The sequence below is a fragment of the Colletotrichum fructicola genome, assembly GCF_000319635.2.
Source record: "Colletotrichum fructicola Nara gc5 chromosome Unknown KSG_Nara_v1_contig04, whole genome shotgun sequence".
Lineage (NCBI taxonomy): Eukaryota > Fungi > Ascomycota > Sordariomycetes > Glomerellales > Glomerellaceae > Colletotrichum > Colletotrichum fructicola.
The window spans coordinates 5,823,309-5,845,549 of NW_027094054.1; the positions used below are offsets into that span (position 1 = coordinate 5,823,309).

Genomic DNA, 22,241 nt, shown 5'->3' on the forward strand with positions numbered 1-22,241 from the left:
GTTATGAAACTTACAAGAAATGCGCCCTATGGTTTAGTAAACGTGGTTGAGTCGTGCCACACAGAACAATGGAAAAGGGACGATCTGTGGTTTAGCTGAAAAGCTTGACTATTGATAATGGACATCTGCCCTTCCTGGGGTCCAGGGTTCAATCAACCTGTGACGTTCCGAGGCTTAGCTTAAAATTAAGCCTTATGAACGAGTGCTGGCTTGTTATGTGTATCTATAAAAAAGTCTTGCTCGACGATGAACTGAGCATTACCAAAGCGTCTGCTGTCTGGTGTAGTAACCGGTTGCTCTGTTCCCTGAGTATCAACGAGATTCAATATCATCAAGACAAAACAAGAGATCTTCATGATATTTGGGTAACTCGACCAGGCCGGAAATTCTCAGTTCGTCGCCTGAGGAGTGGACCAGAGGCGAGCACCGCCATATTGGGTTTCCGCTGGCCAAAGCGCGAGCGGAGCTGTCCGGAGCGTTCCTCCAGTTTAGCCAGAATGACTCGTCCCATGTTTAAAAACAGTACGCAGTAGGGCGCAGCGGAATTAGTGCAGAGAGCATAGATGTCTATCATGTCAAAGGCCGGCGGTGACTTTCTGGGACAGAAGTTGGTCCGTCCGGCCCAGAATTTTCCCAATTAGTATCAAGATGGCAATTGACGTGAACATGCAAATCCCACGACCCGGGTACTCGACACGCCTTGTGACATACAGGACAAGGAAGTAACAGTTTTCTTCCTGGGACTCAGGCCCCCGCAGCAGTCGGGACGAACTCTCGCTGCTACGGTGCCATCACAGGGCCCAGCCGACGTCGGCAACATAGTCCGACCGATTCATCTTGGTATGAGCAGACTACTTGTGCCTTGGTGGACGATACTCCGTCCCAAGAAAGAATCAAACTTTGTATGTGACTGTTTACGAGCTTCCAGTTCCTCCATTTCCAGCCTGTCCTTCTCCCGTTCCACTTGTCTATTCCTTTCATTTCAGGAAACCTTTGAGCGTTAATTCTAAAGGAAGGCATACATCAGCTGCATTTCCGAGCTACGCTACTAAGGTACCAGGACCACGGCTACACCTTATTCAGGCCCCTTGTTTCAGCCTTTAGCTGACGGCGAGGCGTCCACTCGTGATACAATAAGGCCCCCCATTCGGCCCATGAGCGAAAGGGACGGAAAAGCCTTTTAATTATGGCCTTCTTACTCCTTACAACGACTCCGATCTCTTTCCATCTTCTAATCAGAAGTGGTACCGCAGCTATTATTATGCGGCCAGCGGAAGCTCTTGATTGGCTGCTCTAGGGAAACGCCAGGTTCATAAAGCCTCAGCAGGACAGGACAGGACATGTGGCTAGACATTGTGTCGAAACGGTCTCATAAGCACGTCCACCGCCTTAGACTTTCGCAATCACATCTATTGCAGTGGAAAGGCTTGGTAACGGCAATGTGCAGTGACAATACACCATCCGCGGAATTCGACAGCATGCCTCTCTCGAAGGCACCACTGTGCCCCGTGACACGCAATCCAGCAGCTATTTTGATGAAGAAGACTCCATCTTCGAATGTTATAAAGCGATGTGATGAATACCAGCAAGGCAGGGGAGATGTCGTCGACATGAGAGGTGGACTTGACGACAGCCATCCAGAGTGCCTCACTTATCACAAGGTCCTCCGAGTCTAATGTTACAACATGCACGTATGCGAATTCATAGAACTCTGCCTTGACAGTACAAGAAAAGTTAGCCTCATGTCGGCTCGGAAAACATGTCTGACGGAATTGCCAATTGAGAGCGAGACTGCCCTCGACTCTTTACTTCAGCGACCAACGAATACTCGTATAGAGTGAGATTCAGATGCATCCGGGAAGGCACGAATTGAGATATTTGACGGCCAAAAGGGTGCATTTGAGACCTAGGTGTCATCCCATTAAAGACAAGGTTGTTCTGGTGTCACGCATTCGCGTCGCCCACAGAAAACGTCTCGTACATCAGCGATAGGCAAGAATGAATGAAAGTCTCGTTCTCGTTAATATTCGTACTCGAATTCTTCGTTTTGGAGCGAATTGTGTTCAATAATTTGGGCAAGAATAACGGCTGAGACCACGCCTTCCGGAAGTAGCAGAAAATGACATCGATGACGTAGCCAACCCCAGACCACCAACACCCAACCTTCCCTCACCTCATCCCTTTGACCATCACAACCTCACCTCTCAACATCTCGCCAATGCTCACCCGCTCACTCACCATCCGACTCTTTACAACCAAGCACCTCCCGATCACCAACCCCCTCCGCAACCGCTTCTCGACCCTCCACCCCACCTCGCGCGGCAAAATGTCCTGGATGGACTCCTGGTCCCGGCCCTCCAAATCCCAGGCCACGCCCGCGCCCTTCTACCTCCTCCCAAACGGCGACCAGACGCCGTACTGCCGCACGTGCGGCCGCGTCATCTCCTCCCGCAAATCCACCTCCTCGAAGCCCGCCAACTCGGAGCCGCCAAAGTACTGCTCCGCGCGCTGCCGGGGCCAGAAGCCGGGCCGTCTCGACCGCGAGATCGAGGCGGCCTTTGTGCGCTTCCTGCAGGGCGACGAGCCCCTCGACACCAACGTCAAAAAGGTCAAGGGCGACACGCGGGTGCTTGTCCCGTGCGACGTGGTCGAGGGCAAGGTGTTTGGGGAAAGGAAGGATCCGGAGAAGGTGTTTGGGAGGAGGAAGAACCGCGCCTCGAGGGTGATTCCGGAGAAGGCGGAGGACGAGGGGGTGGACGTGGGCCATGAGAAGGAGGAGGAGGACCCCGGGGAGGAGATCATTGACGAGATGCTGGGGCGGACGCGGTCGAGCGAGCTTGATGTTGACCCGAGCGTGATGGCGAGCCTTTCGGTGCGCAGCGGGACGCGGGTGCGGCCGCCGCAGGAGAAGTCGCAAGTCAACGGGAGCGTGGGCGGGGAGAAGGGCAAGGCGGAGCGGATTGAGGAGACGGACGAGATGCGGGAGAAGAGGAACGAGGGACAGAAGAAGGCACACGAGCGGGAGCTGGTGAGGTGCGCGGCGCGGCGGGGGGTTGTGTTTGGGTTCCTTGTCGACGAGGAGAGGAGGAAGTGTGAGGCTGTCATGCAGGGCAAAGTGGTCGAACCGAGTTTCGCAAAAGGGGATTGGGCTGTACGCTGGCGCGAGGATTGAAGGGGGCTTCATCAAAAGTGAGTAAATAGCAAAAAGCTCTACGCTGTAATTTTATTTTCAACAAAAATGTTACAATCTCATGCAGGTGATGCTGTACTTTCTACACAGGTCATGATTTCTATCGTTACAGGAAGCTCGTGGCCAGGGTGATGGCTGTGGTGTACACCATGCCCACCAACCCGAGCGTCATGAGCGCAATGTCATAAATCTTCTCCTTCCTCGTCTCGGCGACGCCCTTCATGTGCAGGTACGGCGGGTAAATGTACACCAGCGGCACGCACGCAAAAGACCCGATGAGGGCGACGAAGCGATCGAGGTTGGCAGAGCCGGCGATGGAGACGCCGATGCAGACGGCCACCAGGGCCGTACGGAAGGCGTTCTTCTTCCACTTGGTGACGAGGTCCTTCTTGCCGGAGCGGTGGCCAAAGACCTTGCCCTCGATGATGCGCATGGCGGGGAACAGCTGGACGGGGTTGCCGACGAGGACGGCGAGGGCGTACATGAACTGCACGGCGTTGACGAGGCGCGAGTCCTGCGGGTAGTTGTTGATGACCTCGATCTGGGTGCGGTCGCCGAAGGTGGCGTAGCAGAGGGCGCCGACGGAGGTGAAGACGCAGGTGATGAGCAGCATGACGCCGGCGAGGAGCTTCTCAAAGTGCTCGGGCTTCTTCATGCTGGCCTGGATGGGGATGATGAGGCCGATGCCCTCGAAGGTGAAGATGGAGGCGCCGATGGTGAGGGTGTAGGAGGCCGGGTTGAAGAGGCGGACGGAGGGGTCCATGCCGCGGGTCGCGAGGGCGGAGATATCGTACCACCAGATGTAGCCGACGCCCATGACGATGAAGACGTCGGCGAGGAGAGCGGCGGGGCCGAGCTTGGAGATGTTGCGGATGAAGGCGAGCGGCACGAAGATGATGGCCTGCAGGGCGATGAGGGCGGTGGAGTCGAGGGGGTTCGCGCCGTTGGTGACGGCCTGCAGGAAGGAGAACCAGTTGTCGGCGACGAAGACCAGACCCGTGCAGACGAAGCCGAGCTGGGAGAGCGTGATGGAGGCTAAGATGAGGGAGCGCATGCGCGGGCCGGAGATCTCCTTGCCGAGGTCGCCGTAGCCGCCGCCGTAGCGGGTGCGGCACTGCAGCAGCAGGTGGAAGGCGGCCATGGAGATGACGGCGACGAGGAGCATGGTGATGGAGGAGAAGAGGATGCCGCCGTTCTTGAAGGCCTTGGGCAGGAACATGATGCCCGTGCCGATGAAGGCCTTTAACGTCGTGAAGAAGGTCTTTGTCGTGCTCGCGTCGCCGACCTTCTTGGCGAAGCGGGAGGACCGCCGGCGGCCGAGGAGCGGCCTCGTCTCTGTCGGCGCGGTGCGTCCTTGTTCCTCGTCCTCGTCCTCGTCGTCCGACATGATGGCCTCCTCGTCCGAGTCCGCGAGGTCCTCGCCGGCGAAGGCGCCGTAGAAGTCGAGGAACTCGACAAAGTTGCGGGTGATGGGCAGGTTCGCGGCGGTGAAGCCGCGCTTCTGCATGACGAACTGGCGGCGGAAGCCCTGGGGCATCAGCATGTCGGCGGCGGCGAGGTCGGACTCGTGGCCGGACTCGGTGCGGCGCGGGTGGGAGAAGGTCTGGGAGCGCTTGACGCCCTGTTCCCTGGCGGAGATCTTGTAGAGGTCGCGGTGGATGTCGCCGCCGGGGAGGAGGAGCGAGGAGACTTCTTGGGGTTCATCGGCGTCGAGGGCGTTGCCCTGGCTGTTGCCCTTGCTGCTGCCGTGGAGGCTCGGGGTCTTGAGCGGGTTGGAGTTTTGGCGGGTGAGGTCGAGGTTGGACATGGTTCGGGTGCCGTCGAAGGAGGTGCCGTAGCCGGCGGGGAGGTGTTCGGCGATGACGGCCGTCCGTAGACGTTCGTCCGCCGAGGAGGGTGATGTGTCGGACATGCTGGGCGGCGGCGGTGGTGGTGGTGATGCGTCGTGGTGGTGTTTTGGGAGACGCCGATGTTTATTTTCCGACGATGGAGTTGGCGGGGAGAAAAAATAATCGTCAATGACGAAGAAAGGAGCCCCAGGACTAACGAAGAGTCTCAATTGGAGGGGATGGGAGGAAGCGGGAAGAAGCCTCGGTTGAGGGGTGCTCGGCGAGGGTGACAGAGGTCAGGTCATGGAACCGTGGGCAATGGACATGGAAGAATCGTGGGGAGAGGAGGGAAGATGCTGAAAAGCTTCAAAGTTGTTTTTGAAGTTCGATTCGCTGCGGCATGACTTCACGAAAGCTCGAGCCGCTTGCAGGCCCTGGTTGTTTATGCGCGGGAAAACAAGATAGAAAGGTACTTGTGAAGAGGGTGTAGTGATGTGGATGGGAACAGGTCTCTTTGTATCGCGGGGGTGGGGGGGATACATTACATGCAATGCTGCTGCTACTCGTACATACTGACGGATAGAGCCAACCCACATGGGACATGGACGAATAGACGATGAGCAGAAGAGGGAACAACAGGAAGAGGCTCTCCGTTGGACTCTCTCTCCTCTCTCTCCTTCTCATCTGTGGGTGTACATACCTGCGCTGACTGTGTGCTAGAGGTACATGCATGGTGTGTGTGTGCGTGTGGACGGACGGTGGACTGCACAACAGAAGGCCGCAGCAGCTTTTAGGCCCAATGGCGTTACAACTCTACGTCAGTTCGCAGTGTTGGGCGGCCAAGTTTCGGATCGGCAGTGGAGGCACCCCCCCTGGTTTGCATGTCGTCCAGGCTGTTTAGCTGAGGTAATAGCGGTGAGGCTTAAGCCGAGGGGACCAGGGTGTGTCACCTTTAGACGGAGTGCCCAAGAGGAAGAGGAGCCCAAGAGGAAACCAAGAACGAGTCCGAGTGGAGGACGAGAGAGGACGGACTCGCGCCGGAGGGTGAAGAGGGGACATTGACTGCGGGCTAAGACTGGACGGGTACAACAAAAGCGAGACACAAGACACGGAAGACCAAGACAAGACATTGTCCCGTGACCAAAGTCAAGTCAGGTGTCGGGTCACGTCGTACATGTTGGGGGAGTCTCAGACAGTGTCTTTGGTGATGGGCAGAATATCCCGCGTCAATGTCGATGACCATGGCGATCTGGGCGGTTATGCGTCTCTCTCTCTCTCTCTCTCTCTCTCTCTCTTGCAGTCTCTTCAATTCATTATTACAGAGCACAGAGACTCTTTGCAAAGCCTGCATTTGTTAGCGCTTGCAAGGTTCGCACTCTCAGCGGGGAATGACGCCACCGCGGACCCTGAAAAGCGAAAAAGTGAAAACACCGGCCTCCCGCGCCTTGCAGAAGCGAAATTCACACGAGGGACCTAAATACGGGTCACGTGGTTGGGCCTCACCGATGGATGCGGTGGACTGAAAGTGAACCATGATAAATCATCGAATGGCCTGGGCAACGCGGTTCACGTGGGACCCCGACGGGAATAGCCTCACCTCAGCCTCCGGGTTTAAGCTCAAACTTTTACCTTTCTCCTCCTCCTCCCATCTTCTTGTCCTGCAGCAACAGCTGGGTTTCAGTGACAGTCATCACCCACAACCACGGGCTGCCCATGGACGTGCTGCCTGACTGGGCCCTTCTTCAGCGCCCGATGAATGTCTCACTCTCTCAGTCTAAGACTGCGTCGCGATCGTGTTTTGTTTTTGCCGAGACATCCACCAGCACCTCAGCTTGCTTTTTGGCCTTGTTCCGCTGGAATGCTCCTGTCTCGCGGAACACCGATCGGGACTCACCCCGGCTGTCGGTCCAGCCTTTAATCCTCCGTCACCCCTTTGCGAGCCTGGCTGCTTTCATCACGATTGCATCTCATCCCGCATTCCACGTCGCAGGCCCAGCCAGCGCATGAGCCCGCGAACAGCATGATAAGAACTGAAATTGCTTCTATTCGCGTTCTGTACTTGACGGAGTCTGGTAAAACAGTATGCGACATGGCCGGATGTGCTACAATCCTTTGTTCGGCGTCATCGTCTGGCCCTCGTCATGGCTCAACAGATCCCCTCTCTCTCGACATCACTGGCACTGAGAGTACCCTTCATCACACGTCGTCAGCGATAGCATGAAATGGCACGAAAAGAGGACTCACAGTCGTTGACCTTGATGCAAGTGTACGGGCTCGCGCACTGCCAACTCATTAGTAAATGGCCCAACATCTGCATTGCCCTCTATCAACTCACAGAAGTCGCACCCGTCCAGTTGATGCCGCCGCATTGGCCCCATTGCGGTGCCGATCCGGACCCTCCGGCCGCCGTCGTCGTCGTCGATCTGGCCGTCGAAGTGGTGCTCGTCCGCAGCGTCGTCGTCGTCGGGCTTCCGGCCGTCGAGGTCACCGGGTTCTGCTCCATGTCAGGTCCATTCTCCCAACCTCCATGCCAGGAATCTTACCGTGAACCCAAACCACTTGAGGTCCTCCTCCGGGAACACGTCAATCGAGTGAGTGACGCCCTGTCCGAGGAAAGTCTGCCCGCCTCGAGTCAGCACCTGTTCACATACACACACTCACAATCCAGACTTACTTGCAACTTCTCCCCAAACACATATCTCGTGTACGGGCTCCGCGGGTAATCAGGCGTCGTCGACTGCGGCGTCGTCGAGTACCCAAACACGCCCGTCCACTGCTTGATCGTCTCGTAGTAGTTCTGCACATTCAGCGCCTCGTCCGCCGTGCCGTGGTAGATCTGCATCTTCGGCCGCGCGCCCGTGTAGCCCGGGTACATGTTGTACACCACGTTCGCCCACTGCTGCTGCGCCCAGATGCTCTGGCCCGTCGAGCACGTCGAGTTCCACTCGTCAGGCACGTCGGCCGCGCTCATGAAGCAGCCGGCCGGGACGCCCGCGTACGCGATTCCCGCGGCGAAGATGTCGGGGTACGTCGCGGCGAGCACATTCTAAATCCGGCGTCAGTTCCCACATCTAATGAAGCTATCCGCATCTCGCTCACCGTCATCATGGCACCCGATGAGATCCCCGTCGCAAACACTTTACTGGCGTCCGCTCCATACTGCGCAATCACGAATTTGACCATGTTCGCAATCGAGTTGCTCGCGCCACCACCGTTATGCGTCAGCGTCATCTTGGACGCCACGTCCCAGCAGTTGTCGCGCGTGTACGGCGTCTGCGGGTAGATGACGATGTAGCCGTAAGTCTCGGCGTACCGCGCCCACTGGCTGCCCTGGTAGTACGCCAACGCGCTGCCGCTGCACCAGTGGATGCCCACGACGACGGCCGGCTTGGCTGCGAGGTTGTTGGGCACGTAGAGCCACATGCGCGTGCCGGTCGGGTTGTCGCCGTAGGACGTCACCTCGGTGAAGGTCGCCCGCGGCACGACCTCCGCGCCGAGGGCGGCGCTGGTCAGGAAGGCCAGGCAGAGGCTGAGGAGGGCTAGCAGGTGCATCATCTTAGCGGCTTGGGTGGTTGAGGACCTGGGCTGGAAGGCATCATGGAATTTGCCCGTGATTTATCTTCTTTTGAGGAGGCGGTCATCCTTGGCGGAAGGGTTTATTTTGGCTTCAATGGGCGAAGCGGATGTGAAGCCTCCGTTTGGTGGCTTGGTCGCATGGCATCGATCGGATGTCGCTCCCGTCATATCGCCAAGGTCGTTCCATTGATTTCCTCTTCGTGCTTCAATGTTCGAAGTTGGTACAGCAAGATCATCGCAACCATCCATCGCGCACGTGGCGTCCGCCTTGCCATGGGTCACAGAGCCGGCATACGGCCCTGATCTTCCACGGCCTCAAGAATGCGAAACCGAGATACGCCGCGTACCTACGCATATCACTCACTTCCCGGAACGAAGGTATTTTGGTTCACATCTGGATAGTTGAGAGGGGTAAAATGGTAGCATCTCCCCGCAGTTGGCTACGAAAACCGAGGACCCCCGCCCCGGAGAACCCGTCCCGCGGAATCATGTTCCGCCAATCGCTTGACCGGAGACTGCCGTTCTTGGCTTGATGCAGCCAGGAACTTCCGCAGTCTTGCTGGTCGATTGATTAATGGTGTTGTATGGATGCAACCCCCGAAGAAGCTTATTGCTGATGAGTTCTTTTCCGGTTTGGGATAGCTGTTCGGTACCAAGTATTTACACGGGGCGCAACAAGTTACACAGATGGTGACACGGCCCGGCATCACGTAGATTCTCATCGCGACGTGTTCTCATAGAATCTGACGCTTCTTGTAAAGATAGGGCCCTGTCTGCGTTTCTCACCCAACTCTCCAGGCTCAGACGAGCTTCCACTCCCAGCCCAGCGGCATTCGATATCTCTGCTTCAAGCCACATCTTTCCTCCGACGAATCAGAATCTTCGCCCTTGGGTTCACCAACGTCGAGAATCCGAAGCGCATGGGATCGACGGCGGTCATGTCGTCGTTCGGCAGCTTGAACTCATACTTGAGCAAGAAGTGTGCCATGACCAGCTTGGTCGTGCTCGCACCGAAGAAGCGGCCGGGACAGGCGTGAGCTCCCAAGCCAAAGCCCAGGTGCTCAGGAGACACGCTGGCTAGTTGCGCAATGTGCTCGTTGTTGCCGGCCTCGCGCATGCGCAGGAAGCGGTAGCCGTCGAACTTGTCGGGGTTGGGATAGATTTCCTGCAAGTCAATCAGTCAAGAGTCCGGGTCCGAAATGAGATGGCGGTGTACTTACAGGATCCCACATGTTTGCGGAGGAAACTGCCACGCCCGTAGTCCGGGGAAGAACGCTGCCGTCGCTCAACTTGACATTGTCTTCCATCACACGACGGCCTAGCGCGACTACCCAAGATGTCAGTATTGCTGCTCCAAAGCCATGCTCCTATCATGGAGACTTACCAGTCGCGATCGGCTTCAACCGCAGCGTCTCCTTCAACACACTATCCATCAACCTCAAGTTATACAGCGCAGAGCTCTTCCACCCCTCAGCCGCAACCTTCTTCACCTCCTCCCTCAACGGCTCAATCAACTCCTCATTCAAACACAAATCCAGAATATTCTGCGAAACCAGATCCGTGCTCGACGCGTTCGCCAAGATACTCAGCCCCAGCTGCTGATACGCCGCGTTCTGCGCCGTGCGGTCCTGCTGCTTCTTCGCCAGCTTCTCGATCCACGCGAGCGCGTTGCTGAACACCACGCCCTCGGCCTCTTGTTCGCGGCGCCGCTGCTGGATGGGCTCGATCGCGCGGCACGCCGTGCGCAGCATCTGCCGCAGCTCGCGGCAGCATGGCAGGAACCAGTGCACGAGGCGCCGGATCGGCGACGGGTAGGAGCGCAGGACTTTGGCGGCCGCCATGGCTTTGCTGGGGTAGGTCATTGTGATGTTGAGCCAGCGCGGGTCGCGGCAGAGTTCTGGGCCGAGGAAGACGAGGGCGGAGACGCGGGCGACGATTTGAGGGATGGTTTGGGCGAGGGTTATTTCGTGCCATTCTAAGGGGCGTGAGTGAGTGCTTCTGGGGATCTGGGTTGGGAGAGATTACCTTCGTTGTCTGTGAAGACGTCGCGGAGCGCATCTGAAGCCTCTTCGGATAGTTGGCTGGAGAGCTTGGCTGTGAAGCACATCAGTAAGCTGGAGTGAAGTCCCACGGCAGATCGTCTCACAAATATCGGTTTGCGTGAGATGACTCCTGATCATCTCCCGGAGCAGTTCACTACCAGAACTAAAATATGGCTCGAACCCCGGGGTTCCGGCTTGCCAGTACTTGAGAATGGTCAGAAAGGCAGTGCCTGATGCTGTTCAAGTCCACTTACAGCCAACAAGAACTCCGTCGAGCTCAACCGATTATCATTCCGAACCTCCATGGCAAATTCGGGGGCCAGGATCGTCATCGTGCCCTGCCCGGTATACACCCGAAAGGGCTTCCCGCCGTGTTCCTTTGCTCCTCTCGCAAGAAGACCCTTTCCATCTTTTAGGTACTCTTCCTTGGTCTTGTTGATGACGGGATAGATCTCGGCAGACTGGAACGACTTGCGAAGTGGGGACACAGCAACCACAGAGGCGACAACGATGAGAGCAAGCCAGTAGAGCGCCGAACTCGATGTCGGCAGAGGAGTTGGCAATTTGAGAGAGGCCAACTCCGCCCAGCTGGGCGACGTCCACGAGGCGTTGACGTCCATGATGTTGAAAACAATTACGCCAAATTAAGAATAGCTTGGCAATGAATTTCTGCCCAGCCGACGAATGGAAGATATTTAAGAGGTCTGTCAGATCTACCGTCTTGGATATTTGCGACGCTTTTGCATTTCGGTCTGAACCAGCGGTATCCCGTCGGCAAGCAAGAACATCGCGAGAGACATAGTACCCAAAATCTACCATAGCTTTTCGGGCCAATGAAACCCTCCAAACGTAGTATAGACTCTCAGAAATTGTTAGCAGCTACATAGCCAACGCGCTCCAGTGGTGTTCAGGGAACACACATAGCTCGGTCCGAAGGCAAGCATCGACGAACCTTCGGACCGTTACTCAAAGTCGAGTGAGAGTGAGATAGGCGTCGTTATATAGTATATAGGAGGCACGACTCGCCCGAGTACGACGCCGTTGGTTCATGTCTTGCAACTCAATGCAGGCAATTTTCGCCTGCATTAGCCTCTCGAATCGCTGAGAGATCGAGCGGCGCACATGGACCGCTCCGTCCCGCCACTTACATGACCGGAGTCTCGCGGCCGGAGGAATCCCGGAGACGCCACCACGCCGGCGTCGGAGTTTCAGTCCGCTGCGAATATCACCTGCAGGCATCGGACTGGGTCGCCAACAGGAGACAAAAAAAGACGAGAATGGTGTCTTTTGTTTTGCCTACCAGGCGACAGCTGACCAGCTTTGCCCAAAGCAAATGACACTCTCAGCCTTCTCTTTTCTCCCGCGTATTCTACGGCTGCTGGCGATCTCCTGCTGGATTTGAGCATTGAGTCCGCGTCCACCCCTGGCGCAACGGTCCGAAATAGGGACTTGCAAATTTGATGATCGACAGCTGCGCCGACTTGGCTTCGGACCGTGGTCCTAGTCCAGATGCCAAGCACGTGATTGGAGGCAGCTTTCCGAGTCATTTTGCGCGCGCCATGGGATCGTTCCGACCTTCTCGGAACCAATCCGGGAGCCCTTCACCATGAGGATGGATGAAAAAGGGTCGTGCAGCGGAACACTCCGCTAGTCATTGGGCATCGAGGAGCATAGTGCCCAGATTCTGGTTACAACACCATTGAGATATTATTGGACAGATGATACGGTACAGTGTCGGCGGGCAAGATCTTTACCGCTGTGCGGCCCTTATTCGGCAGGTTTGTAGGCTAGATGATTCTTCAAGCAGATTAAGGGGGCATTTCCACGATCTGCTACAACGTGAACACGCGTACGGTACAGATGCCATAAGCAAAGGATGCATTTTGTTTCCGTAGTTGACAGTTGGAGATCTTCAGGGACGGGTGCGACGTGGCAGGGATACCTCCTGTTGACGTTGAGTCGTTTTTTTTGCCTGCGCGCGGGTCTTGTTGGTCATCCCATCGCCATGTGTTTTGACTCTCGAAACATCAAAGTTTTCCAAGTCCAAACAATGTGCGGATCGTCTGATCAAAATCGGGACTTCGAGACTGAGGCTCAAACTGGTTCCACGCCACTTCGCTGCAATCGTTTCTTGATTACATGCTCAAAGGCATGTTTTGTCGGCGTCGTGGGTTGCCAAGACATCGACGAGTTTTACGCTTGCGATAGACGAAATTGCACCCGACTCCTCGTTCTCCAGTCTACTGCTACAGCTCTCCAGTAGACTACGACTACAGATCCTCTCTCACTAAGACGTAAAGACCTATACTCGGCGCTATTAGTGGTCCGATGGGGCCTCGACGTCGTTATCAATCTCCATCTAAACTCCTATCGCGTCAGCGCCTCCTATTCCCTCAGCCTGAGCCCACACCATCCAAACAAGCTTCATCTTCCGCTTTAGAGTTCAATCAGTCCATCTCCATGCCATGAACGGCCCAGATGCCCCCTTCAGAAGCTCCCGAGACTCTAGTAAATAGCCAAGAACACCAAAAGGCTTGCCTGCCGGGCGGGAGAAGATTCTTCCTCAGCGATGCGTCCCCCGGAAAGCCACCTTTTAGGGCCGCGCTTCTCCGCACTTCGCTATTGCCGATGCATGGTTCATCCCCCTCAAGCTTATTTCGTCGTGGGGAAAAAACAAAGCTAAGCTCAGCTGGGTCAATTGGGGGCTTGTCAGTCGTCAGGGCTCTGGTGGTGCACTTGATTCAGCATCCATGGCATGCCGGTGCCAAGTGCCGTCCCTCCACACCACAGCAACACCGGCATCTTCCCCCGATGGGATCGCCGAGGGAGGACGACTGTTTGGAAGGAGAACGACGTCGCATCGTGGTGCCGGGGCCGTTGAGATGAACACTTTGACGTCGTCAAATTTGCAAGGTCAGGTCCAATGCCGCGTGGCCCAGGTTGCATCTGCCAACATATAAGAACCGCCCCGGCCCCGACAAGAGACGATCGTCCTGGATGGATCTACTTGGCACCTGTCCTCCTCTCCAGCTCGGATTCTGTCCTGTTCAACAACACCCCTTCTCCGAGATGAAGTCGTTCACTACCTCGGCAGCGCTGCTGCTCCCGGCAGCCCAGGTCGCCATGGCCGCCTTCGCCGACGACTGCGTCAACTTTGCAAAGTCGTTCGCCTACGAGAACACCACCGTCTGGTTCACCAACGTCGAGCCCGCAGGCGCCAACCTGACCTTCCCCGAGCGCCACCCGACCTGCTCTGGCACCAGCCAGGTTGTCGATGTCGAGCTCTGCCGTGTCTCGATGCTGGTCACCACTGGCGCCACCAGCAACATCAGTCTCGAGGCCTGGCTCCCTTCCAACTGGACAGGCCGCTTCCTGAGCACCGGCAACGGAGGAACCGGCGGCTGCATCCAGTACGAGGACATGGCCTATGCCACCTCCCGCGGTTTCGCGACTGTTGGTGCGAACAACGGCCACAACGGAACCGTTGGCGAGCCTTTCTACAACAACCCCGGCGTCATCGAGGACTTTGCCTACCGCTCCCTTCACACCGGCGTCGTTGTCGGCAAGAACGTGACCAAGGCCTTTTACGGCAAGGAGCACACCAGATCTTACTACCTTGGATGCTCCACGGGTGGAAGACAGGGCTTCAAGGAGGCCCAGGAATTCCCTGACGACTTCGACGGTATCGTGGCTGGCGCCCCCGCCTTCTCCTTCAACAACCTCACCTCCTGGAGCGGCCACTTCCTCCTGGCCACCGGCACCGAGGGCTCTCCCACGTTCCTCTCCAAGGACCAGTGGGCTCTCGTTGTTAAGGACGTCTTGACCCAGTGCGACGGTCTCGATGGACACGTCGACGGCATCATCGAGGACCCCGACCTGTGCCAGTACCGCCCTGAGTCCCTCATCTGCGGCGCCGGCAACTCTACCAACTGCCTGACCGGCACCCAAGCCGAGACCGTCCGCTCAGTCTTCTCCGATGTCTACGGCGTCGACGGTTCCCTCGTCTACCCCCGCCTCCAGCCCGGCGCCGACGCGACCAACATCCTCCTCACCGGCACCGCCTTCCCCTACACCAGAGACTGGTTCCGCTACGTCGTGTACAACGACCCCAACTGGGACCCCGCCACCCTGACCGTCAAAGACATGGCCTACTCCTCCGACCTGAACCCCTTCGACATCGCCACCTGGAAGGGCGACCTCTCCGGCGTCAAGGACCGCGGCACCAAGATCCTTCACTACCACGGCCTCCAGGACCCCATCATCAGCAGCGACAACTCCGCCCGCTACTACAACCACGTCTCCCGCACCATGGGCCTCACCTCCGCGCAGCTCGACGAGTTCTACCGCTACTTCCGCATCTCGGGCATGAACCACTGCAGCGGCGGCCCCGGTGCGACCTTCATCGGCAACAAGCCTGCCGCTGTCGCGGGCTACGAGGCGGAGGGCAACGTGCTGTCTGCCATTGTTCACTGGGTTGAGGACGGCATCGCCCCCGAGTCCATTCTCGGAACTGCCTACGTCAACGGCACCAAGGATGCGGGCGTTGCGTTCACGAGAAAGCACTGCAAGTACCCTACCCGTAACGTCTACTCTGGCTCTGGAGACCCCAACATTCCTGAGAGCTGGAACTGCGTTTAAAGCTAATAAGCTTAATCACTTTTGCCTGTATACACTTTTCTACTGTACATATCAGCCATGCATTGAATGAAGCGTAAAGAAGTAATTAGATGTACAAGAAATTACTCCTGAACCGAACAACTCGTCCATGAAGGCAACGTGCCGTGATGCCAGCGAGAATGGTGACTGCCTCGGCATTTCCGGTGATGGCGGAGGTCTCTTACCCCGGAAAATCCGGTATTATGGTCCACGAAAGGGGGAACCAAGCGGGGGCTCATGTACCCCATATCTTTAGCGATTTAGACGGCCTGATATCTGAGGAAATGATATGAGCCGGATGTATCCGTACTTTACGGAGCGGACATGTTTCGGATAATGCGCGAGCTCTGGAAGTGGGACGCCCGATCGGAGGTCGGCCGGATCGGCAGTCGGTCCAGGGCCCGGAGGAAGCCCGCGGCGATGCGCATCCGAAAGTTCAAATTGTTCGATCACATGTCAGTGGCCGGGGGGGGGGGGGGGGGGGGGGGGGGGGTTTGTAAAGACTCACAGGGTCTGGTGACGCCTTTTGGTTTTGTGCAAATGCTTGTGACATTCATACTACGCATAGTTGATGTCGGCGGCATTCATACTAAATATGTCCGGCCATGCAGTAGAACTGGCCCGGCACAAATGTGACACCACCGGGCAAAGGTCGCGCCTCGTGGAGAACCAAGCCAATCAGTGTCCAAAATTGGACTGCTCACCATCCGGAGAGAATTGCAGCTCTGATTCTTAGAGCCCCAAGTCTTGAATCACATCCGCTAATTTCCCAAGCCCTCTTGGCAAGTCGCCAATTCCTCCTTTGACCCGGTTCAGATTGCGTGAAACAGGCACAGGACCCGAAATGAATGGGGAAATCTAGAAGACCTGGCCAGTGAGTTGGTGTTTGCGTTACATCGATGTGGTTCTTGTTGGTTCTCTGCTTGCATCCGGTTGACCCCCGGGCCCCCTGTCAACCCAACCATAAAGATGAGTGGAGATATGCACTACTCAGCACCGATGTTCACTTAGGGCAAATCGTGAGATGTGTTATTTGATCGATAAAGATTTCTATTATCCATCTGAAGCGCTTTGGAAAATGATTACTGGGCTATAGAACGATTGCTCAGCTGTCAAGCCACATGGAGCCGATCGTGGGTATTATGTGGGCCTCGGATGTCTGTACCAACGGACTTGAAGAACATGAAGCCTGGATTCTAGTACGTAAGTATCTGCAAAAATACGGCGCCGGGGAAGACGGCCCAACTTCAAGGTAAAAGCCCTTGTTCATTGCAATGGTTCGATGCATGCGCCTGTGCAGCGCTGATTGGGCAGCGCATGGCCATTTGCGTGTTGGTTGGTAGCCGGGCTTCGGTCTGTTGGTACTTGTCCAGGACCTCTGAAGAATTTCTTTTTCGTGTTTGCTTCCTCTATCTCGTGGCTTTTCACTCATTCCAAGGTCCCTTCAGCCCGCCCTCTGTGTTGGACAGTGTTCTTCGCTCATCCTGTGCGGTCGGATAACGACTCTTCCAACGACATGGTCATGTCGAGGCAGGGTTTCGCGGGACATCTCATTGAAATCCGAGCTTCCATGCAAAACATGTACTCAAGGTCCCAGATTTAGAAAGAAGTAACGGAGCGCAAGAAACGATTCGATCGTTCAATCCCTGCTCCAGCTCGAGGAGTCTTCCATCTAACTCCAGTTTACCGTCAACTTTTTCAGCATTGAGCCAATGTGTTCCCATCGTTATCACAGATCAAATTATTTTCACATCACAAACCTTTGCCGCTGAGAGCCAATCCGTGACTGTCAACTCTCCTACAGAATCTACCCCGTTCTATAGGATGTTTCGCCACGGTCAAAGCCACAACTTGATCTTATCAGTAGTTGATCACTATTACTAAGAAGGTTTTTCTCTGTCTTGCATGCGGCACGAGAGCTGTTCACGTAGCATTGAGATGGAAAAGGCATACCGAGTCTTGGTCGCCGTCATCTATGCTCATTTTCCCAATTGTTCAGGGTCATTTAGGCGAGCGAATCGAACCACAATTTTCTATCCGCCTCCATGTCGACGAGGTATCTGTAAGGTCAGTGATCAGCCAGAATACACCCCGGCACAGGAGGTCTCCGCCGCACGCCGCGCCGGGGGAGGACGGCACGCTCAGGCCTGAGGATCGTTACCCCTGTCCGCTGCAAGGGTCAACTCCATCGACATGCTAATCATGCAGTTGGTTCCTCCAACACTCTTCAGAAGCCTTTAACCAGCTGTTGGTTCAACTTAGCTACCCTGCATCTGATGTGTGATTGGGTTAGAGCAATGAAAGTCGAATCTCGCGTAGAGGTTCGCAGCATGCGCTAGTACGGATGAGAAAATGTGATCCGTGTTGAATTTACTCTCTTCTCGCTTCACTCGGGTAGCTCCATGTCAAGGGGTCTTGCATTCGTATCTGGTTCCTTTTTCAACGGTTGTGACCGGTGGCCAGGATGTGTATTTTGAGTGCAGGATAGTTTCTGTCCCAACCTCACGCGTCATGTCTGTGCTTTCAACCGCTTCACCAGCCTAGGCCTGGTTGTTTGTCCTCTTCCGTGGATTGAAAAGACGAGGCTTGGGTGTATGTGGCGTAAACTGGGCAGATTCCTATTCGAGAAATGCCCGCATCTGCAACTCCAAGGCTATGAATCTCCGGCGAAGCTGCATGCGTGCCTCCTACGTACCCGGCTACCTGGCGCATTCCATGGCTACTGAACAGTCCAACAGTAAAGAAACCTTGGAAAAACGTTCACCTTAACCGAGCCTAGACTCTCAAAAGCGATAACGCACGCATCGCTTCCCGGTCCGATTCCCTATTCCCCACTATATCGTCGAAAGTTTGAACCGAACTCTCGGTCGATGATTCCGTGGCAATTTGTTCTGCATCTAGTCTTGGGCTAGATTAAAAGATACAATCTGCTGCAAACTTCCATCACGGTCCAAGTTTAACCAGCTCCTTTGTTCAGCACTTTACGAGGATATCAGTCCCAGCGTTCGCGGCCGAGACATGCTCTCGACCGGACTACGAACGACCACCTCCGCCGACTTTCAAACCTAATCAACCATGTCCGCTGTGGGGGCTGCGATCCCGTGCGATGAGGCATGCCACACAGAGAGCAATACTGTGCGCATTGTCACGGTTGTCACCATCTTCCACGCACTGGCTTTTATCAGTGTGAGCCTGAGATTGTACGCAAGAATATGGCTCATCAAAGCCCCTGGATGGGATGATTGGGTCATGGTATTGACAATTGTAAGAATCTTGTGGCCTTGACGGAATGATCATTTCAAGCTAATCGTTTGCCGTCTTTAGCTCTGTGCGTTGGGAGGTTGGATAGTCTTCATCATTCAATCGCATTATGGTCTGGGCAAACATCAAGCTTCCATCCCGAAGGCCGATCTTGTCGAACTTCAGCATGCGGGTCTCTTTCAATCCATCATCTCTGCTGCTCTTGGGATCATGTTTCTCAAGATATCCATCAGTTTGAATCTGCTTCGACTTGGGGCTAAGAAGTGGTACAAATGGGGTCTATGGTTCATCATTGGTACGGGCTCATTATTCATTCACGATTACATGCTGACTTTCGTAGTCTTCACATTCATCCAGTCAGGTAGCGGCGTGTTCACCTTCACATTTTATTGCCAGCCGACAGCTCGCTTCTGGGACAAAACCGTCGCGGGTACATGCTGGCCGATCAAAGTCTTTGTAGGACTGGGAATCATGAACACAGGTTAGTTCAGCTCGATATTTGTGGGATTTGGGTGTCACTTGTTGACATGATGCACAGCCCTCAATATCTTTACCGACGTTGTCCTGGCCACATTACCAATCCCTTTGATTTGGAACCTTCAAATGAAACGAAAGGTGCGACTGTATGTCATCGGCATTCTAAGTCTCGGATACTTGTAAGTTAATCGTTCCATGAGATGACAATGCGTGTTCTAAATCTGTCACTCAGTGCCGTCGCCATGGGCATCGTCAAAGCAATTTACCAAATCGGCTTTGGTGCCAATCCGGACAAGACTTTCGAGCAGTCGATTCAATTTTGGGGATTGTAGGCATCCCATGCCCTTTCACTTCAGATTCCATGAACTTCACTGACAATCAATAGCCTTCAATTACAGCTGGGGATCATCGCTGCGTGTGCCCCAACATTCAAACCTCTCGTTGGCCGAATGCTCCGCCTAACCTCATACGACGACTACACAAACGAAACACCCAACAACGGGTCCAAGAAACACCCGACACTGGCAACAATTGGAGGAACTGGTGGAACAGAAAATCGTCGTCATACAATGCGCAGTGGGGGAGCACACGGAGTGAGAGATCAATATGAACTCGACGATATGGCTTCAGCGGACAGCGATCAAAGCTTGAGCAACGTCAAGGGTGCGACAACGACCACAGCGACGTTCTACAAACATGACAATGGCGACGGATCGGGAAGCGAGGAGAGAATACTGCATGGGGGCCGAAAGGAAAGTGCCAGGGGTATTATGAAGATCACGGAAGTCACCGTGAAATAGATCGGACGATGGGAGAACGGACGCCGAGATTAATCCTCTCACTCTTGGTCCATTGTGTTTCCGCTTTACCGAGACTTCAGTGCGAAGACTTTTCTTGACATGCTCGAAAGGTGGTTGGCCATCGAAATGCAGCTACAAGGGATGTGCTTGAAGCAGGCGTTGGAAGGTAACGGGCGGATTAAATTTGACGGGAAACGGGCAGTGTCCAAGCCCGGCTCGCCACAAAGCGATTTTATTCACTATCATCCCTGTGAGACGCAGTAGTTTGCAAAGATCCTCCAAACTGATGCGCGGAGTGGACGGGATGACTTTGCTCTCGTTGGCCCGGATCCGATCCTGCGCTCCTGCGTCGACTGGGGGCGGCCGCTACGACCGGAATCTCTGGCCGGGACCCCGGACGGGACGCACAAACACCGGTGGAGCTGGGTCCAGCCTCAATGCAACCTCATGTTGGTTCGAAATACGATCCTGATGGAGCGACTACTCCGTCCCTTGCCCCAGCTTCGTCGGCAGGATACTTTGAATGGCAGGTGGATTGTGGTCCGAGGGAGGCGAGGGCGCAAATCCATCAGGGCTCGGCGGGAGGGGGCAGCTCATTTGATCACTTGGAGTGTGCACTGGCTCTGCCTTCGCTGTTCCTGAGACGATGGGAAGTTATGACTTCATGGATGATCAAAAACAGGCTTGTCCAATTATTGCAAATAAGGTGGAATTACGTCTATGGCGATTACTAATACTATTTTAATGCGCGATCCGAAGCAATGGCGACCCGTCAGAACTCTGCCAACAGCTTAGGTAGCACGTATTGGTTGTTCGTCTCCCAAAGGATGGTGGTGAACTGAGCAGACCAGGCACCACCAGTGAAGTAGGTACTCTTGCGGCCCTGGAGCGTGTAAAGCTGGGTGATGGCACCGGCCTTGAGATCGTCCCTCTCAAAGTGAAGTTGCATAGCGCCGTGATCGGCCCAGGCCTTGATCTGAATAGTGTCATTGCCAAGGCTTGGGACGGTTCCGGCAGCGGCGAGCTGCTTCAGTGACCTCTTGACCAGCTTTTGTGCCTCACAGCTGTTGTAGTTCTTGTCACCACCAACTAGGACACGGTAGTTGTTGTCTCCAAGGTAGTCAAACCGACCGACAAAAGGAAGCTCCGGGAGCGAGAGCCATCTAGAGGGCTCAGTGTTGGTGTAAGAGAAAAGCTTGGGAATGGCCGGGTGGGAGACGATGCCAGCGTAAACAGTGGACCAGTTCCATTTCTCGAAGACAGAGGTCTCTTCCTCGTCAATATCGAGACCCTGCATGTTATGAAGGGTAGGCTCGAAAGAAATAAGAAGCTTCTTCGCGCGGATGAGAGTGCGCGTGTTATCAGCGCTCTTGACGAGGACCTCGACGCCATCGTCGGAACGGGCAGTCTTGATGGCTGTGGAAGAGTACATGACGTCGTCCCCAAGCAGCTCGGCGATCGCATCGTAGATGTCTTGGTTTCTCTTAGATGCGGGCACGAAAGAACCCACAACTCCCAAGAAAGAACGGGTGATCGGCGCGCCAAAGGTCTGCATGACGTACAGGGTGGACTGGTGTGCGAAGTCGTCCATGCCAAGTCCAGTGACCTGGAAGATACGAGGAACAGCAGCCTCGATGTCGTACTTCTTGACAAAGTCGATGAAGGGCATGGTGAGATCCTCTGGAATACCCTCGGTAACATTGGGGAACTTGGCGTAGGAAGGGAGGATATTCTCCTCATACTTCTCGCAGAGCTCAAGGTAGGTCCTCAGCGCAGCGGTGATGTCGGCGGAGGCAGGCAACGAGTAGTTGGTCAATTTGCCTGTCGTGAAGTCGGCGTATGTGGTAGTGAGGGACAATCGTGCAGGAGTCATAACTGGGACATTGAGGCGTGCGACGAACTCGCGCGCGCCAGTGTAATCGGTGTAGGAGTTTACTCCATAGTCGTAATTGTTGCCCGTTTCCGGGTCGGTAAATGTCGCAACATGGCCACCCTAAGACGATTGTGTAAATGATATGTCGTGATTTATAATTCTGAAGTTTAAACTTACGATGCGATTTTGCTTCTCGACAACAACGATCGTCTTTTTGTAGTCCTCGCGGAGCCTGACGGCGGCGTGAGAGCCGGACGCACCTCCGCCGAGAATGACGATGTCTCTGTGGATGATCTTTGTGGCAGCACTGTCGGGAATCGCAACCGCAGTCACAAGGGACAGGGCGCTGAAGAAGGCAGCGATACGCGCAGCCATGTTGGAACAATGTTGAAAGAATGAACGGCTGTCAATATGAAACTTGACGGTTGGCGGTCGCGGGTCTCTTCCAGTCAATAGGCAAGTTGGATGAGAGCGATAGAGAACCAACAACAGAGAAAGTCAACCATGCTGCGGCAGCATGGAATTATTTATGCGGGC

At 55.2% G+C, this 22,241-nt stretch overlaps 7 protein-coding genes across 7 annotated transcripts; 3 read left to right on the top strand and 4 right to left on the bottom strand.

The window, feature by feature from the left end:
- Positions 1 to 2,218: 2,218 nt before the first annotated feature.
- On the top strand, positions 2,219 to 3,172 carry CGGC5_v008496 (uncharacterized protein; the record flags this gene model as incomplete). The annotated part of the gene is made up of 1 exon (XM_032028061.1): positions 2,219 to 3,172. The coding sequence occupies one exon, from the start codon at positions 2,219 to 2,221 to the stop codon at positions 3,170 to 3,172; it is 954 nt and encodes a 317-aa protein (XP_031891856.1).
- A 124-nt stretch (positions 3,173 to 3,296) lies between these two features.
- Positions 3,297 to 5,102, bottom strand: avt3-1 (Vacuolar amino acid transporter 3; the record flags this gene model as incomplete). The annotated part of the gene is made up of 1 exon (XM_032028072.1): positions 3,297 to 5,102. The coding sequence occupies one exon, from the start codon at positions 5,100 to 5,102 to the stop codon at positions 3,297 to 3,299; it is 1,806 nt and encodes a 601-aa protein (XP_031891855.1).
- Positions 5,103 to 7,190: 2,088 nt separating this feature from the next.
- Positions 7,191 to 8,574, bottom strand: axeA-4 (putative acetylxylan esterase A; the record flags this gene model as incomplete). Its single annotated transcript, XM_032028083.1, has 6 exons — positions 7,191 to 7,210; positions 7,264 to 7,300; positions 7,355 to 7,513; positions 7,563 to 7,637; positions 7,694 to 8,065; positions 8,119 to 8,574. 6 exons carry the CDS (start codon positions 8,572 to 8,574, stop codon positions 7,191 to 7,193), a joined length of 1,119 nt encoding a protein of 372 aa, XP_031891854.1.
- Positions 8,575 to 9,442: 868 nt separating this feature from the next.
- On the bottom strand, positions 9,443 to 11,257 carry P450-1-8 (Cytochrome P450 monooygenase 1; the record flags this gene model as incomplete). The annotated part of the gene is made up of 6 exons (XM_032028097.1): positions 9,443 to 9,760; positions 9,816 to 9,922; positions 9,980 to 10,570; positions 10,621 to 10,689; positions 10,742 to 10,841; positions 10,892 to 11,257. 6 exons carry the CDS (start codon positions 11,255 to 11,257, stop codon positions 9,443 to 9,445), a joined length of 1,551 nt encoding a protein of 516 aa, XP_031891916.1.
- Positions 11,258 to 13,706: 2,449 nt separating this feature from the next.
- On the top strand, positions 13,707 to 15,275 carry faeB-2-6 (putative feruloyl esterase B-2; the record flags this gene model as incomplete). The annotated part of the gene is made up of 1 exon (XM_032028108.1): positions 13,707 to 15,275. The coding sequence occupies one exon, from the start codon at positions 13,707 to 13,709 to the stop codon at positions 15,273 to 15,275; it is 1,569 nt and encodes a 522-aa protein (XP_031891861.1).
- A 3,093-nt stretch (positions 15,276 to 18,368) lies between these two features.
- Positions 18,369 to 19,831, top strand: CGGC5_v008501 (Satratoxin biosynthesis SC1 cluster protein 4; the record flags this gene model as incomplete). Its single annotated transcript, XM_032028121.1, has 6 exons — positions 18,369 to 18,557; positions 18,618 to 18,849; positions 18,895 to 19,035; positions 19,093 to 19,210; positions 19,264 to 19,359; positions 19,417 to 19,831. 6 exons carry the CDS (start codon positions 18,369 to 18,371, stop codon positions 19,829 to 19,831), a joined length of 1,191 nt encoding a protein of 396 aa, XP_031892195.1.
- A 772-nt stretch (positions 19,832 to 20,603) lies between these two features.
- On the bottom strand, positions 20,604 to 22,079 carry cpaO-2 (Beta-cyclopiazonate dehydrogenase; the record flags this gene model as incomplete). Its single annotated transcript, XM_032028132.1, has 2 exons — positions 20,604 to 21,824; positions 21,882 to 22,079. The coding sequence occupies 2 exons, from the start codon at positions 22,077 to 22,079 to the stop codon at positions 20,604 to 20,606; spliced, it is 1,419 nt and encodes a 472-aa protein (XP_031892196.1).
- Positions 22,080 to 22,241: the final 162 nt, after the last annotated feature.